The sequence below is a fragment of the Danio rerio genome, chromosome 6 (genome assembly GCF_052040795.2).
Source record: "Danio rerio strain M-AB ecotype USA chromosome 6, GRCz13ab, whole genome shotgun sequence".
Taxonomy (NCBI): domain Eukaryota; kingdom Metazoa; phylum Chordata; class Actinopteri; order Cypriniformes; family Danionidae; genus Danio; species Danio rerio.
In genome coordinates, this window is record NC_141026.1 from 3071949 (window position 1) to 3090000 (window position 18052).

An 18052-nucleotide genomic window follows, 5' to 3' on the forward strand; every position below is an offset into this window, starting at 1 on the left:
AGTTACTGATTTATCAGGGGTCGCCACAGCAGAATGAACCTCTAACTACTTTGGCATATGTTTCACACAGCGGGCCCATCCGCTACGCCACTGCTTAATCCCTACCCCTAAACCTCACTCACTCACTCACTCACTCACTGTCCTTCAGCATAGTTACTGATTTATCAGGGGTCGCCACAGCAGAATGAACCGCTAACTACTCTGGAATGTTTCATACAGCGGGCCCATCGGCTACGCCACTGCCTAATCCTTACCGCTAAACCTACCTCACACACTCACTCACTATCCTTCAGCATAGTTACTTATTCATCAGGGGTCGCCACAGCGGAATGAACCGCTAACTACTCTGGCATGTTTCATACAGCGGGCCCATTTGCTACGCCACTGCATAATCCCTACCCCTAAACCTCACTCACTCACTTACTCACTCACTCACTCACTCACTCACTCACTATCCTTCAGCATAGTTACTGATTTATCAGGGGTCGCCACAGTGGAATGAACTGCTAACTACTCTGACATATGTTTCCTACAGCAGGCCCATCCGCTACGCCACTGCATAATCCCTACCCCTAAACCTCACTCGCTCACTCACTCACTCACTCACTGTCCTTCAGCATAGTTACTGATTTATCAGGGGTCGCCACAGCGGAATGAACCGCTAACTACTCTGGCATGTTTCATACAGCGGGCCCATCCGCTACGCCACTGCTTAATCCCTACCCCTAAACCTCACTCACTCACTCACTCACTCACTATCCTTCAGCATAGTTACTAATTTATCAGGGGTCGCCACAGCAGAATGAACCTCTAACTACTCTGACAAATGTTTCATACAGTGGGCCCATCATTTTCACTCACACTAATACACTACTGCTAATGTAGTTGATCAGTACCACTATAGCGCATGGGTTTGGACTGTGGAGGAAACCTACGCCGACACGGGGAGAACATGCAAACTCCACACAGAAATGCCAACTGGCCCAGATGACACTCGAACCAGCGACCTTCTTGCTGTTAGATAACTTCTTGTCGGCATAAACTTAGCCATAACTGTAAATTATTCTCAATATCAGAGAGGATGATTAGTCGTATAACAATGATGTAGAAGCATGTAACCCTCAATGTAAATCAACCTTAACATAAAATGTGAACTTATTCATCAATCTGATTGACTAATAGAAATGTTGTTCCAGGTTCAACAGGTGTGTCAAACTCAGTTCCTGGAGGGCCACAACCCTGCACAGTTTAGTTCCCAGCCTGCTTCAACAAACCTTTAGGTTTCAAACCATAGACATTATAATAGAAAGCTAAACGCCTCATGGTCTGCTTCAGTCCGTTGTTCCGATAAATCAACGAGGTTAATCCGGTTATGACTGCTCTATAAACAGAGGCAACTGAACAGAGGAGCTGCTGTTTTGCCTGATATAAAATATAAGAACAGTATATTTTCTTAACTGATTATAATTTTATGGTGTCAAAAAAAAAAACTTTCAAACTACTTCCTGGCAGGTCTGTTGGAGCTAAATTCAGCAGGATTGTGGCCCTCCATAACCAAGTTTGGACACCCCTGGTTTAAAGTGATCTATTGTCTGGGTTGGTGTTGTATATCCAATTTAAACTAGCTTGTAATAAGCTGCCAGTACATTTCCTGTTATTTTACAGACGTATTTCTCTAGATATTATTTCTTATACACTATATCATTCAAATACTGAAATGTCAATAAAAGTCACTTTGTTAAACTGTAGAGTTGAATTTTCAACATCAAAAAAGTGGACAGAGCAGAGATCAACATCCCATAATTAATGTTGTTATGAGTTTAGTTTTTTGTAATGCATATAGTGTATAAATGGCTCTAAATAGCTGTCCCACAGTAAAAACTCTTCATGGTAAAACGGTATAGTTGTTGTAGCAAACATTGAATTAGTTATAATAAAGTTATACTTTTCAAGTTCATAAAAGTGATATCAAGGCTTGTTAATGGGGCATCTATCTATTATAATGTCTGTTTCAAACAAGCCTGGAGGACTCAATTAGTTTGATCAGGGATGTTTCATTGAAGTAAAGCTGAACTGTGAGCTGTAGCCTTCCAGGAAGAGTTTCACACATGTGAGATGTTGATCCAAGAACATGTTCCACTAGGTGAAATCACAATATCTGTGTATTCAGCACTCTCATTATGCAAAAAGCACAAGTTTAATAGAAACAGTGAATGCAAAGTAAGGCAACTGAAACTTCTGTCAATGAGAGACTGACTGTCTTCATACAGAGCTCAGTCTGAGGCCTACCCTCTGACCAGGCTGATCAGGCTCTTTCATCCTCCTTCTCCTCCTTCTTTTCCTTCCCTCTTTTTAGGTTGTCGCCATTGTTCATATCTAAATTTGTAACACCTGTGTCTATTCTGGCTCATATTTTGCACATGCAGCTGTGAAAAAAATAATACAGAACTGGCACACATTCATACAGCTATCGTATCATTCCAAGTGTTTTATTTGTTTTTAACTGTCACTCTTTTTGTGTGGTGTTTTGTAACAAGAGCATCACAGTGCAAATCTGTTATAGTGGACACACATCTGTTTAGACTTTTGTGTAAAGAGTGTCTGAAACTGCCTGAACTTAAGTTATTACAGAAAGACCATGGCTTTATTCCATTAAGAATTTGGCTGAAAAATATCAAATGCATGTAGTATTAATACATTATTATTATCAGTGTTGGGTAAATGATTTAAAAAAAGTAATGAATTACTACAACATTAAAGTTGTATTTACAGCTCTTCCAGAATACTTATCAATATTTCTTGAAACTAGTAACTGAACACACAAACAAATATCCACAAATACACTACAGCAATGGACTTGTAGTTTTGTAGAATTGGTGTTAATAAGGTAAGAGTGAAGAGTTTCAGTGAGTCTGTGTCAGTTTTCACGTTTAGTGTCTGAGCATTTAAAAAAGGCTGTAAATTGCTTTTCTACCATATCTAAAATGTAATTAAATTACTCAAGAAGAAATGTAATCACTTTACTCAATACTATCAGAATCTCTATAAATCTCAGTGCATAGGAAATATAAATCAAACACTTTTTATTCTTTAAATATAATTTAAACCTGGCCTTTTAGCTTTCCTAACTTAAACAAATACTTTATTATCAACATGTTATTTAGATAACAAACAGAACTCTGGAAAAAGTTAAACATATAAAAAGTTTCCAAGTGATTTAACTATATATTATACACAGAACTGGCAAATGTCTTAATTCATTGTTTACATTTGAATGAAATAAACAGGCTTGAAGTATTTCTTATTTTATTTTATTTTTTACATTTTTTAAGTTTTAGAAAAAATATATATTCACTTTGTGATTTCGTTACAGTAAGTTAACTGATTATTTTGGACTATACTCCCATCACTGATTATATTTATCTTTATCTAAAATGTAATTAAATTACTCAATAAGAAATTTATTCACTCATACTATTTATAATATATGTAAATCTCAGTGCAAAGGAAATATAAATAATACACTTTTCATTCTTTAGAAAAATGATTTAAACCTGGCATTTTAGCTTTTTTAACTTAAACAAATACTTATTAACATGTTATTTAGATAAACAGAACTCTGGGAAAAAAGTTAAACATGTATACAAAAAGTTTCCAAGTGATGATACCATTTATTATACACGGATATACATCAAATTATATATTATATTCCGCCTAATTTCCTCCCGGTTGGACTCGGAGCTCCTCTCCTCCTTTCGTTCCCGGGCAGCTGAGCTCTTTGTAGCCGGAGGGAGCGTAGCTGCGGGCGGGGGAGGTGCGCGGTGCGGTCGCTGACAGTGTAGGACAGACAGACAGTTCAAAGAACACACAAACCAGGAAAACATTTGATTCTGTTGCGTGTCGCTCTCGCGGGCCGTTTCGCGCTATTATGCCACAATATTTCTCGGATCTGCTACTGTACCGCCTAAGTTACATACTGTAACTTACTTCCGTGTTATCCGTTCCCTCGGGGATACAACGCGATCTGCGCAGAAACAGTACGATTCAAACCTAGAATAAAGTACCGTGCTTAAGGACACCAAATATAAGGCTTTCTTGACGCAGTTTGGTCATTTTCATTTAAATACTAATTAAAGTGCAATTTTATTCATACTGTCTCTTTTATTCTGTGAAGTAACCATAGTAACTTGCTGCCGCCATCTTTATTTTTACGCACTTCGCCTCTGATTCGTCAGATCAATAGGGGGCGTGACATCCTCCTTGTATCTTTCTGATTGGCCAGATCCCAAAAGTGTGTATCATTGCGTCATTGCAGTTCTCCTAGAGGGCGCTGTGTTATACACACTTTTGGGGTGGGGGGATACACACTTAGATACACAAATCATGTAAAAGTGCATTTTGAGGACAAGTGAGATTTTAAGCCAGGACACCATTTTGAAGCATGCTGAATACTGCTATATGGTCAGACAAATGAGGACCAAGAAAAAGTCCTCATTTGTCAAGGTGGTCCTCATTTTACTGGTGTGTACTCTGGCGAAAGTCCTCATTTTGGACATAAGCAAGTACACACACACACACACACACACACACACACACACACACACACACACACACACACACACACACACACACACACACACACACACACACACACACACTTTCTCCATATCAGCCACTCCAAACCCTCTAACAGCACTATTTGGAATTCCTTTTGAGCCAAATTCGCCTTCAACAACACTATTTGGCTAGGAATTGGAAACAAACATCTCCACCTTCATATGACGGATGGATAAAAGAAATTTGTGTTAAAAGTTGGGAAAAAAATTAGGTCTTTAAAATCCTTTTACAAAACATGGAGAATTTTGTTGAATTATATTGACAATATTGATCTTGAAGCAAAAGAGGAAAATGTATTATTATTATTATTATTATTAGTTCTTTATTACTTTTATTGCTATTTATTAGTTATTCATTTGCATAACAAAATTATAGTAAATTTGCCCAGAGTGTATTGAGTTTTTGAAAAATGTCAAAGCATTTTCCTAAAATATGTGTTAAAAAAAAGATTTGTTACCAAAAATCATCACATTTGCTAAAACACAGAGAAAGCTGTTGCCAAATTAAAACTCAAAATCACCCCAGAGTGGATGTCAAAACATCCCCAACAGCACACAAGAGTTTAAAAACTTATAATATTTGTAGCTTTTTACTTAATTTGCTTTTAAAAAAAAAAAAAATTGCTGAATTAAAATGAAAGTCGAATGTATTGCTTTACAATATCGACTAAAGTAACTTTCCCTAACACTAAATATAACAGTAATATAAGAATTAAAGCAGGGGTCACCAATCTCGGTCCTGGAGGGCCGGTGTCCCTGCAGGGTTTAGCTCCAACTTGCTTCAACACACCTGCCTGGATGATTCAAGTATACCTAGTAAGAGCTTGATTAGCTTGTTCAGGTGTGTTTGATTAGGGTTGGAGCTAAAATCTGCAGGACACCGGCCCTCCAGGAACAAGTTTGGTGACCACTGAGTTAAAGTACCTGAGGTTTCAGAGTCTCTGTCTTCACGTGGATTATTCAGCTTCTCCAAAAGATTCGAGCAAAGCTTATTCAATGCCTGGATCTGTTTCTGAAAGGAAAACAACCACATATTTACAAACAGCACTAATTTAATACATTTTTAAAGCAGTTCCTCTAGGATTTTGAGAGTCTAGTGGTTCTTGGGAAAGATTTTCACATGATTTTCAGAGCAAATAGATGTCTTCTCAAATGTTTTAGGTTGAACAAATAAATTATTTAATATAATTTTATATATAAAGTATTAGTTATTATTAAAACATGTTTGTTCTTTCAAAAATTGTGTTTTTGTGGCACTTTTTGAGCACACAATAAACTGAAATGATTAGAAGAGCTAATTAGAAAACTTAAGTAAAAACTGAATAAAGGATATTGGAAAATAAATAAATAAAAAGCGATTTTATGATACATAACGAACAAGTGAAAAACAAAATTAAATATATACTTAATTTCAAAACCTAAAAGTTTAAATTATTTACAAAAAATATATATACAGTAACGTCCTGCATGTAGACAGCACCAGATTGTGTTCCCATGCATTCAATACTTGATGGCTTAGAAACAGAACCCAAGTCACATTTAGTCTGAGTATGTGGGCAATCTGAAGAAATATTGATGGCTAATAAAATCTGAATAATTGTTTGGGTGTTAGCTATGAAGAAACGTAAGCGTTTCTCATGCTGGTGTGTGTTTGTTCACCTGAGCTACTTCAGGACCGATGCGAGCCGCTTCAGCGCTCAGGTGTTTCTCCTGCTCCTCCACCTCCGGGTCGGGTTTGGTCCTGAGATGATCAGGCACGATCTCATGGCTGAACACTGGCACTCGGTGCTCTGTTAGTTTCTGGGTTGAGAGAAATCATAGAATACAGTAGATAAGTCAGCCTGAAATCTTAAGTTACATTATTATTTTTCATCCATGTGGGGATTTCTCTATATAGAAAACACACTGCTGCTGAAAATTGGGTACGACTTAAAGGAATAGTTCACCCAAAAATGAACTGTTAAACACAAAACAAGCCATATTGAAGAACAGTGGAAAAAGAGACATGGAAATCCATAACCATTTTCCCAGCATTCCTCAGTATATCTTACCTTGTGTTCAACAAAATTAAAAAAACAGGTATAGAACAAGTGGAAATGATCACAGAATATATATATTTTTTTGATAAACTGATCCCTTAAGCTCTGTTTTATGATTGAAGATTAAAAAGATTGGTGATTTGACAGATAACTAATATAATGCGAATCAGATTTTCATGGTTATTTTACACATATGGAGAGTTGACACTGACCGCCAGCTCTTCGTCTCGATCAGGAGACAGCAGGAGTGGTATGATGACCTGTGATTTGTATGATGGGGTTTTCTCATTTCTCAACAGTTTATTGATGGTGTTCAGCTGTCCAGAAATAAGGGCGAAATTATCCAGCACGGAGGGCCTGAAATCAAAACATTTACATCAGCATATTGCAACAGACAGGAGTACCGCAAAAGCTCAGTTATATTTACTCACATTGAGGTCAAGTTGGCTTTATATTCACACATTCGTTCATTTTTGAACAGTGACAACATGTGACTTAAGTCCCTATATTGTTTACCATGCTACTTTGAATAATTGAGGTTAAGATGGTTTCATATTCGCACATTTGATTAGTGACAACTGTTGACATGCTCCCTATATTGTTTACCATGATACATTGAATATTCAGTCTGAAATCACATGTAAATGACTTGAAAACATTAGCACTATTTATCTGACTGTGAACAATGTTATACTCTTGATCATCACTGGCTGCTAATATGATTTCACTATTTAGAATGAGTAAATAATACTTCTCTGAAATTATATTATTAAGGAGAAAGCCTGAATATAAAAACCAACTTTACATCAATATTCACATTGAGGTAAAGTTGGTTTTATTTTATTTTTTTTATTTATTCGCATATTTATTTATTTTTGAACAGAGACAACATGTGATAGTCCCTATATTGTTTACCACACAACTTTAAATATTCAGTCTGAAATCGCTTGCAAGTATGACTTCAAAACCAAATTAGCATTATTTAATTCAGTGTTTCTCAGCCATGTTCCTGGATGACTACCAGCTCGGCACATTTTCTATGTCTCCTTACCCAAACACACCTGATTCAGATCATCAGCAGAGACTGAAAGACCTGTAATGAGTGTGACAGACAAAGGAGACATCAAAAATATGCAGTGCTGGTGCTCCTCCAAGAACGTGGTTGAGAAACACTGATTTAGGTGTGAACAATATTATACTTTGATAGTCATTTGCTTTGATATTATTTTAGGGGGTCCACTAGGTCTTAAAATGTCTTAAAACTCTAAAACTAAATTTTAGGCCTTAAAAAGTCTTAAATCTACTGAAATATTGTGCTGTTAGTCTTGATCCTTTTTTTTAACAGGTCCTAATTTTCCTTTGTTCATGTATAGCAACCCAATCTGGCCATCAACACCCATACAATCACCAACAATCCCAATCTCAATAAATCTTTAAACTTTTCATTTAAAAATAGTATTTAATTAATTTACTTGGTGTAACATTTGTTTAAAAATTCTTCATTTATTTACTGATTTTATAGATCTTATAAAGACCCAGACCTATATTTTTTATTATTAAATTTGTATTATTGTATTATTAAATGTAGTAAAATAAAAACAGAGCCGCCCCTTGTCACCAATTCTGTTCATCATTTTTATGAACAGAATTTCTAGGCGCAGTCTTGGGCTGTAGGGGGGTCCATTTCAGGGACCACAGGATTTCATCTCTGTTATTCGTAGATGATGTTGTTCTGTTGGCTTCATCAAAAACCGAGTGTGACGTGGTTGGGATGAGAATCAGCACCTCCAAGTCCGAGGCCATGATGCTCCATCGGAAAAAGGTGGTTTTCCATCTTGGGGTTTTGTTCACGAGTGAGGAAAGAATGGAACGTGAGACTGACAGGCAGATTGGTGCAGCCGCAATAGTAATATGGTCGATGTACTGGCCTGTTGTGGTAAAGAAGAAGCTGAGCCGAAAGGCAAAGCTTTCAATTTACCGGTCAATCTACGTTTCTACTCTCACCTATGGTCATGAGCTTTGGGTCATGACCGAAAAGACAAGATTTCGGATACAAGCGGCCAAAATGAGTTTCCTTCGAAGGGTGGCAGGGTGCACTCTTGTGGATAGGGTGAGGAGCTCTGACACCCGGGAGGAGCTTGGAGTAAAGCTGCTGCTCCTCCACATCGAGAGAAGTCAGTTGAGATGGCTCGGGCATCTGTTTCGGATGCCTCCAGGACGCCTACCTAGGGAGGTGTACCAGGCATGTCCCTCAGGGAAGATCCAGGACACGCTGGAGGGACTATGTCTCTTGGCTGGCCTGGGAACACCTTGAGATCGCCCCGGAGGAGCTGGAGGAAGTGTATGGGGAGAGGGAAGTCTGAAGTTCACTCCTAAGAATGCTGCCCCCGAGACCCGCCCCCGGTAAAGCGGCAGAAAATGAATGAATGAAATGTGTGTGTGTGTATATATATATAAATCCTTTTCTCAATAGGGCAAGAGAAAATCTTTTCCAACTGGGATAACGTTATTCAAGAAACATCCTTACCATTTAGCCCTGTAAAAGTCAAAATTTTCATTCACATTGGTCTTGAAGTGTCTTTAAAAGTTTTAAATTCAACTTGGTGAAAGCGGTAGAAACCCTGCATTAGGGAGAAACTCTGAATTTCCAAATATAAAACCAACTTTACCTCAGGTTTACTCACCACGTCAGTCTGTCGTACTCATTCTCTAGTTTATAAATGAAACTCTGAAGGGAACCTTTCAGATGAGCCACGCGAGCTACTAAAGACTCCAGAGAGGCCTCCAGCTGCTTCTCCTCCCGCTGCTGTCAGAATAAAACACAAACTTACATCATTTCCAGTATAATATCACAGTTATACGTGTTTCCTACGAACGTAGATCTCAACAATTAGCATAGCTGCACTCTATAAACAGACCAAATTAACTACATACGGTCTTATTTTCACAGTCTAATCGGAAATTTTATCGTAACTGTTTTTTAAAAAAAAAGAAAAGACGCAAAAAATGTACATAAAGTATGAGTTTTTAAGCAATTTACCTGCATTTCGAGAGAATGAAGTTCACGGCACAATTAAGCGGAAGTAAACAAAGACTCGCAGCGATAAAATCGAGTCCGACTGTCAACACGCGCGTGAGAAAATAGTTCCTTTTTGAATATAAAATTATTATTTTATTTTTTAGTATTGTAGATAGGATACTTATTAGAAAACAACACAGATTAACACAACAGCTGTTTATATTTCTAGATCATGTACAATGCTAAATATACAGTTTGGTCGAAATGCTCATTCCATGTGTTAGCAAATGAAACCAAATTCTGCCCACCGATTTGGCATATTTAACACAACTAAATAAATTTCTCCGTTTTAAATTATTTTAAAAGAATGATAACATTTCAACATTGCAAGAAAACTGTGCACATAAACAGCAGTGCGTTCATCTGAAAGGGCTTTTATTTTGAATACGCAAACAGGAAGTAAAGCAGCTGCAGTCAGTTGAGCTGCAGTTTACAGATATTTGACACAAACCCTGTAAAACTCGCTGAAAAAAAACAACCTGCCAGTAATGAGAAGCACGGCATGGCAGACAGACAGGACAATGAGGTAACTTTTACTCCTACGTGGACTCCATTTCAGTTTTTTGTTCAGTTTCTTGCTCGGAATTGTTTACAGGTTAAGTAAACAGAGCAAGTAAACAGAACAGAAGCTAAATCATTGACTTGAGAAGAGCTGTAAGACTTTTATTGCGTTTTTTACTTGTTACATTTGCAGTATTTGACGTGTTGAATTAATAAGACATGTTATTTGGAGGAGTTTAACGCTAATGCTTGGTAGTAAATCAGTTTAATGCAGTTCTGTCATGTGTTTGCAGCCCCTCCCTCCGATAAACAACAACAACATGCTGCTCAAGTATATATAACGTTAAAATATCGCGGTTTTTCCTACATAAGCTGAACATAGATGTGTTTTTATTCAGCAGATCATTTCACATTTTTTAAACACCGCAGCAAATGTGTTTTCAGGACAGGACTTTTCCTTTTTAACCTGTCAAATAAACAGACCTCGAGGTTAAGTTGGTTTTATATTCACACATCATGACTTTCTCCTCAATAATATCATTTCAGAAAGGTATTCTTTGCATTGATCGCCGTAAATTAAATAGTGCTAATGCTGTTTTGAAGTCATATTTACTTTGATTTGAGACTGAATATTCAAAATACTGTGGTAAACAATATAGGGAGCATGTCACATGTTGTCTCTGATCAAATATGCGAATGTTAATCCAACATTACCTCAATGAAATATACATTTCACATTTTTTAAACACAGCAGCAAATGTGTTTTCAGTTCAGGACTCTCTCTTTTAACTTTGTCAAGAAATAGTCATGCATTTTGTCTTCGTTTACTTTTGTCTGATAAGTAGTTTTGGTTCTTTGTTTTGTCACCACTTTAAAATCAATGCGAATGTCTCAATTTCCTTATTTCTGCAATGATTCAAGATATTTTGACCATCAGAAAATAATAGTTTTATTTCCCCACTGGTAATGATTCTTGAAGACATTTGTTAGTGTTGTTTATGTCAATTGTTTGAATTGTATCAAAGGATTTACACCAGGGGTGTCCAAACTCAGTCCTGGAGGGCCGGTGTCCTGCAGAGTTTAGATATAACTTTCTTCAACATACAAACATATAAATATATATAATTTATATATCTTCTGATATATAAGATATATATAATTATATATATATATCTTATATAATTTATATATATCATATTAATATATATATTTATATATCTTCAACATCTATATATATATATATATATATATATATATATATATATATATATATATATATATATATATATATATTAAATGTGAAATATTTTTATTTGTGTATATAAAGTCAGTGAAACACTTTTCATTGTTAATAAAACTCATTTGCTCATTGTCGGTTTTCTTTTAAAGTCTTTAAATTTAACATTAAGCCTTGAAGGGCAAATACTTAATTTAATTCATGATGCATATATTTCAACAAATATAGCATACAATTCAATAAATATAATTTAATAATTCTTATAATGCATACATTTTAATTATTATGACCATATTAATTACATAAAGGTAATATCTGCACTGGATAAAATATTTAGCACAGCCTTAAATGTTAAGCTTGAACAAGTTAAAATATTCATCCTAAAACATGAAATAAATGTTATAGAAAGCACAAATGTAATTTTCTCAAGCATCAACATATTATTACAGCACCAATTTATTTATTTTGATTGTATTTTTTGAAAGGGAATGCTTCAACATATGATCTACCAGATAGAACCTTATAATTCCAAGTGAAAAATGACTATTCAGAATGACAAGGTTCTATCTGCATTTATCGTGTTTTTTTACTCCAATTTGGAAATGTAAGAGAACTTTGATAATTTACATTTAGAAAACCCTTAGGGTCTCTATCATGTTAATGTGTGAAAAATAACTTTTACACACATATTGTTTGCTATATGGATTGCAAAAACTTTGAAGCTCAGTATCTCAAAATCATTCAGAACGCAGATAGAACCTTATAATTCTTTTTTTATATACTTTATTTTTATTTCTCTATTTTAAGGGGGAAAAAAACAAGGGAAACACAAATAATGCATTTAAAAAATAAAATAATTGAAAAAATACAATAAAACACTAGAAATTAAATGAACAGTTGACAGGTCACATATTTCCTTACAGGTCACGTGAATAAATACATTTATAAATCAGATTACACTGTGTAAAGGCATAAGTACAATCCATTTCTCCCAATATTGCAGGTATTTGTCCATTAGTAGTTTTAAAGAAAGTCATCCTCTCCATATTTTGAACATTAGATATGATATCCAACCGTTCAGATTTTGTGGGGGGTTAGAACCTTATAATTCTAAGGTGACGAAATGTCCTATTAGGTAAATGTGCAATTATTAACTTTGACACCGGTGAGGTAGAATGTAAATGTCATTTTAAAATGCCTTTAACATTATTCATGAATTTATAAATATATATTGCAACGTCAGAAACATAATAAGGTCATCTCCAAGTATTGCATGATACATGCACACACACATTGTCGATATATTGATTATTATGACAGGTTTACGTGTGTTCTATTTGAAGAACCAATGAATAAGCAACTTTTTAGAGCCTATTGTTTGCATTGAGGTAAAGTTGGCTTTATATTCAGATTATTCACACATTTGTTCATTCAGCGGTCCCTATATTGTTTACCATGCTAATGTGAATATTGGGTCTGAAATCGCATTTGAGTATGACTTCAAAACAACATCAACACTATTTAATTGACCGTGAACAATGTTGTACTTTGATAATCACTGGCTGCTTATATTTATTAATGCTAATATTTGCTAAATTATAATCAGGAGAGCATCTGAAGGTCCGGATATTAAACCAACTTTACCTCAATATATTCTGCTCCTGTAGTGAAGTGATGATGTTGTTTGCTGTCTGTGTTGATGGTGTTTTTGTGTGTGAAGGTGGAGGAGGCTGAGCAGGTGTATCTGCTGATGAAAGAGGAGTACAGGATCTCGCGCAACGTGCGTCTGTCCTGGTTCCTCAGCCGACTCAATCAGGTTATTCAGCCCAGTCCACGGTCTGAGCTGGTGAGAGACGCAGTATTTACTCTGTTTTGATAGTCAGCTCATGGGGTTTGCAGTGATGTAACCCTGATGTTGATAAAATCTGAATAAATTTGACCACACTGAATCAAACATGAATAAATTAACAGATTCAGCTTTAGATAATGTTGTTTGAATTATTAAGTATTCTCTTCAGGTCACATAAAGGTCTCTGATGTTTGTTTTGTTTCTGAATAAATCAGTTGTTATGAGTTAATCATTTGAATGAATTGAAATATTCAATTAATCTTTTAGACAGAAACTAAGTGCTATAGAGATTTAAGTGTCATATACAGTTGAAAACAACATTATTAGACTTGTAAAAGTATAACTGTTTTTCAAATACTTCCAAATGGCTGTTTAACAGAGCAAGGAGGATTTCCTGTTATATATTTAGTTTGACTTCTTTTAGTTTGGCTGGAATAAAAACTTATTTAAGAAATGTGAATACTTCTAAAGCCAATACAATTATCCCTTTTCTCATTATTTTTATTTTTATTATTATTATTGTTATTATTATTATTATTATTATTGTTATTATTAGTATATATATATTTTTAATTTACTGGTTACAGAGCAAACCACTGTTGTCCAGAGATTTGCCTAATTTACCTAGTTCAGCCTTTAAATTGCACTTTAAGTACCTTGTCAAATTTCTAGTAAAATATTATCTGCTGTCATCAAAACAAAGACAAAAAGTTATTAGAAATTAGTTATTAAAACTGTTAATTTTTTGTAAATGTGTTGAAATAAAATGTTCTCTCTAAGCAACACTATACAGGGTTCATACGGTCATGGAAAACCTGGAAAAGTCATGGAATTTTGACATGGCTTTTTCCAGGCCTGGAAAAGTTTTGGAAAAACAGAAAAACCTACAAGGTTTTGGAAAAGTCTTGGAAATTACATTTAGCAGACGTTTTTGTCTATAGTGACTTAAGCTGCGGTCACACTAGAGCTTTACTTCTGAAATTCTGTCTTACGGTGCTGTAAAAATAGGTGGTATTAAACATTAATAAAAGTGAGCGATTGCTTCATATTGAACATTTTTCTTTTGTTCTAACGCAATCACCAGATGCGATTTCACAGTTAAGAATTCACCAAGCTTGAACTTTCGAATGCAGTGAAATGCGAAACTTGTCGCACATGCTTGCGTTTCTGGTCTGCTGCATTCGCATGCCTATGAATGGAAGTCTATGGAGCGAAAAGTGCAGTGTGATCACAGCTTTACAATACATGTAGTTTTACTTTTTATTACTAGTTAAACAAACTATTAGGATTATCTAAAATTAGTTTGACACACATCTGTATACTGGAATAGAGGTTAGTTGTTTTTACTTAATTTCTTGACCAAAAAAAACATGGTCTCACATCGTTAGAGCTGTGTAAGCATCATCTATTTTACATAGATATAAAAATAAATTGAAACTAAAGAGATTGTTGCGTGTTTTATGATATGCTGTAATAAATTTAAACATGCATTGTTTTTCTTATGATTTACCACATATGCGTAGACATTACATGAAGCATTAGGTCATGAAAATTGACTTGAAAGTCCTGGAAAAGTCATGGAATTTTCGTAGTGAAAATGTGTATGAACACTGACTATAGTGTACATAAAGTATTTGAAATATAATAATAACACAGGAAGGCTAATAACTTTGTCTTCAACTGTATATTTATCTATGATAGCAGACCTAAAACACTTTAAATAAAAAAAAATTAATTGTAGTTATACAAAAACATGTAAAAGTATGCATTTGTATGTGTACATATATATATATATATATATATATATATATATATATATATATATATATATATATATATATATATATATATAAACTACCCATATCAGATCGGCTCTGGGTCAAACGATCATAACTCTGTTTCCATCAGCTGAAGTCTGAGAATGAGCTGGATGTTTTGAGTGTCCTTCCGAAAGGATGGCAGCCCGACTCTCCGACCTCGTCCTGTCCGTGTCTGCTGGTTCCCTCAACACGCGTCACCTTCCTGGCCCGCAGGTACCGCTTCATCATCGAGCTGGACTTGAGCCCATCCACGGGCATCGTGGTAAGACATCGCTAACATCATTTAGAGATTGTTTACTCTAAAATAAAAATTCTGCCATGAATTACTCTCGAGCTTCATGTCATTTCAGTCCACTGAAATCTTCAGCACACAAATTAAAGGGGACCTATTATTCCCCTTTTTTACAAGATGTAAAATAAGTCCCTGATGTCCCTAGAGTGTGTAGTGTAAATAAGGTTTTATATCTCTGAGGCTTTGATTTGATTATAAATTGTGGTGTTGCTGTCGCTTTAAATTCAAATGAGATTGTGCTCTTTTCAAAAGAGGGTGGAGCTACAAATGCCTGCGTGTCAGCATAGTGGCAGATTCAAAAACAAGACTAACATTCTATGCTCGCGAGGGAGAGATGATAACTAATGGGCGGGGCTTTCTCTCTGATGACACGTACAAAGGCAGAATGTCAATCAAAGTGTTTCTGCAGACTCTTTTTATCAATAATGACTTTGTTTGCCTGCATTTGTGCATTTATTACGGAAAGTATGATGCTTTCATGGTGGCTTTAATGATAATTCATCATACTGCCCATAGTAACAGCTGACAAGGAAGAGAAAACTGCTGAATTAAGTAACTTTTACAGCTTTTTTCTTTATTTGCACAAAAGTGTTTTTGAAGTGTTCTTCGTATGATTACACCCGAATCGAGTCACATGGGATGTTTTGACAATGTTTTTGGTCCCCTTTCTGGCCATTTTGTGGGTTTAAATGAAGTATAGAAGATGTCAGCTTGGTTAAAACAAGCCTGTCAGTGAACAAGTAATAGACATTTAGGAATAGCCCAAAACAGGTCTGGATCTCAGGCGATTGTGAATCTACATCTGCACATTGATGGAGCGGTTTACTGAGCTGTTTTCTGCCTTCAGGTGTTGGTTCAGGGCTGTCAGCTGGACTGTATGGATTTGGAGCAGTTCTTGCATCAGATCTATCAGCAGCTGAGAGCCGTGGAGAGCAGCATCGCTGAAGTCTTACAGCAGTCATTTTTAAAGTTTTTAATTGTGTTCTTGAAGCGTTTTTTGTATGATTTCACCTGAGCCAAGTCACGTGGAATGTTTTGACAATGTTTTTGTCTCCTATCTGGCCACCTTGTGTGTTTAAATGAAGTCTAATAGATGTCAACGTGGCTAAAACAAGGCTTTCAGTAAACATCTAATAGGCGTCTAAGAATAGCCCAAAATTAGACTATTCATCAAAGAAACAGAAATTAATGACTACTCAAGTCTGTCTAATCTGTGCATTCTTAGACGTCTATTAGATTTTCACTGACAGCCCAAATTTAGCCTTGTTTTAGCCAAGGTGTCTATGTTTAGACATCCATTAGACATGTGTTAAACACAATATTTTTGGTGGGTTGCAGTCAATGGAGGGTCAGAGAGCTCTTGGATTTAGTCTGAAATGTGAAACACAAAACTTGTCTTATGTTGCACAGGTATACATTTGACAATGGCCAACAAAAATGGGTTGAAATTATGGATTTTTTAAAATTTCTTCAAAAATCATTAGGATAATAAGTGAAGATCATCATTCATGGAGGCATTTTGTAAGTTTACTACTGTAAATTGAACAAAACTTGACTTTGATTAGATTAGATTCAACTTTATTGTCATTACACATGTACAAGTACAATGCAACAGAATGCAGTAGTTATTTTCATTGCTAAGCACTTCATTTAGGCAACTTTATAAGTGATTTTTTCCTAAAATTCCAGAGGTTCAGATAGTTGTATCTCTGCCAAATATTGTCCTATTCTAACAAACAAAAAAAAGAAATTGATACTGATGACTTGTTTTGTAGTCCAGGGTCACAAATATCTTCATTTGTGTGTCTGAAGAGAATCTCAGGGGTTTAAAATGCCATGACAAGGAGTAAGCAATAGCAGGATTTAAATTTGATAGGGAACTAACCCTTTAAATGAAACAAACCCCTTAATGATTGCTCTGTCATTCTCAGGATGACAGCACAGGAGAGATGATCTTCGACGAAGTCTTCCATGCTCTGTCGCGCTGCTTAATCGGTCTGGCAAAACCCTTTACAATCCCAGGAACGGATCATGTTTTCCAGCCCAAAATCTTCGTCACTATTTTGGCATATTCCTCCATCATTGGCCTTAGTTCTCACCAGGTCTGGATCTCAGGCGATTGTGAATCTACATCTGCACATTGATGGAGCGGTTTACTGAGCTGTTTTCTGCCTTCAGGTGTTGGTTCAGGGCTGTCAGCTGGACTGTATGGATTTGGAGCAGTTCTTGCATCAGATCTATCAGCAGTTGAGAGCCGTGGAGAGCAGCATCGCTGAAGTCTTACAGCAGCAGCACAATCAGGCAAGTGCTTGTTCTGTGTGCAGCAAATTAGCTAATTTTTTATATGCATTGAAAGCGTAATAAATGTGTCAGGTGTCTAATTTAGTGTTTTTAAAAGCTTAATCTCACCATTTTTCATTAGTTTATGTTAGCTAGTGTATTTACAAGTGTTGTTCATTCAAGTATGAACAACACTTGTACAGCATTTATTAAGCATAGTTCACTCAGCATTTACTAATGTATTTTTAAATTCTAATTATGATTAAGTTAGGGATAAAGTACGTCCAGGAGGTTCCTATTGCCTAATAAAGCCTTATCGGCAGCTTGATTTAAAGCAGA

The 18052-nt window shown here is 35.7% G+C and overlaps 2 protein-coding genes across 26 annotated transcripts in view; one reads left to right on the plus strand and one right to left on the minus strand.

Annotated features, from left to right (window-relative positions):
* The window catches only part of med8 (mediator complex subunit 8), a 32580-nt gene extending 22822 nt beyond the window's left edge, over positions 1 to 9758 (minus strand). The window contains 5 exon segments of the mRNA NM_207083.1: positions 5541 to 5628; positions 6276 to 6416; positions 6868 to 7012; positions 9340 to 9461; positions 9696 to 9758. Of these exon segments, the coding sequence (NP_996966.1) occupies positions 5541 to 5628; positions 6276 to 6416; positions 6868 to 7012; positions 9340 to 9461; positions 9696 to 9701 (502 nt within the window). The 5' untranslated portion in view covers positions 9702 to 9758.
* Positions 9759 to 10128: 370 nt separating this feature from the next.
* szt2 (SZT2 subunit of KICSTOR complex) overlaps positions 10129 to 18052 on the plus strand; it is a 174630-nt gene continuing 166706 nt past the window's right edge. For all 25 annotated transcript variants that reach the window (XR_015492872.1, XR_015492873.1, XR_015492874.1 and 22 more), the window contains 5 exon segments: positions 10129 to 10260; positions 13193 to 13318; positions 15230 to 15403; positions 17365 to 17535; positions 17612 to 17734. Coding sequence is in view for 22 of the 25 variants with exons in the window: in XM_087256034.1 (XP_087112160.1) it covers positions 10237 to 10260; positions 13193 to 13318; positions 15230 to 15403; positions 17365 to 17535; positions 17612 to 17734 (618 nt within the window). In the remaining 3 variants the exon portion in view is untranslated.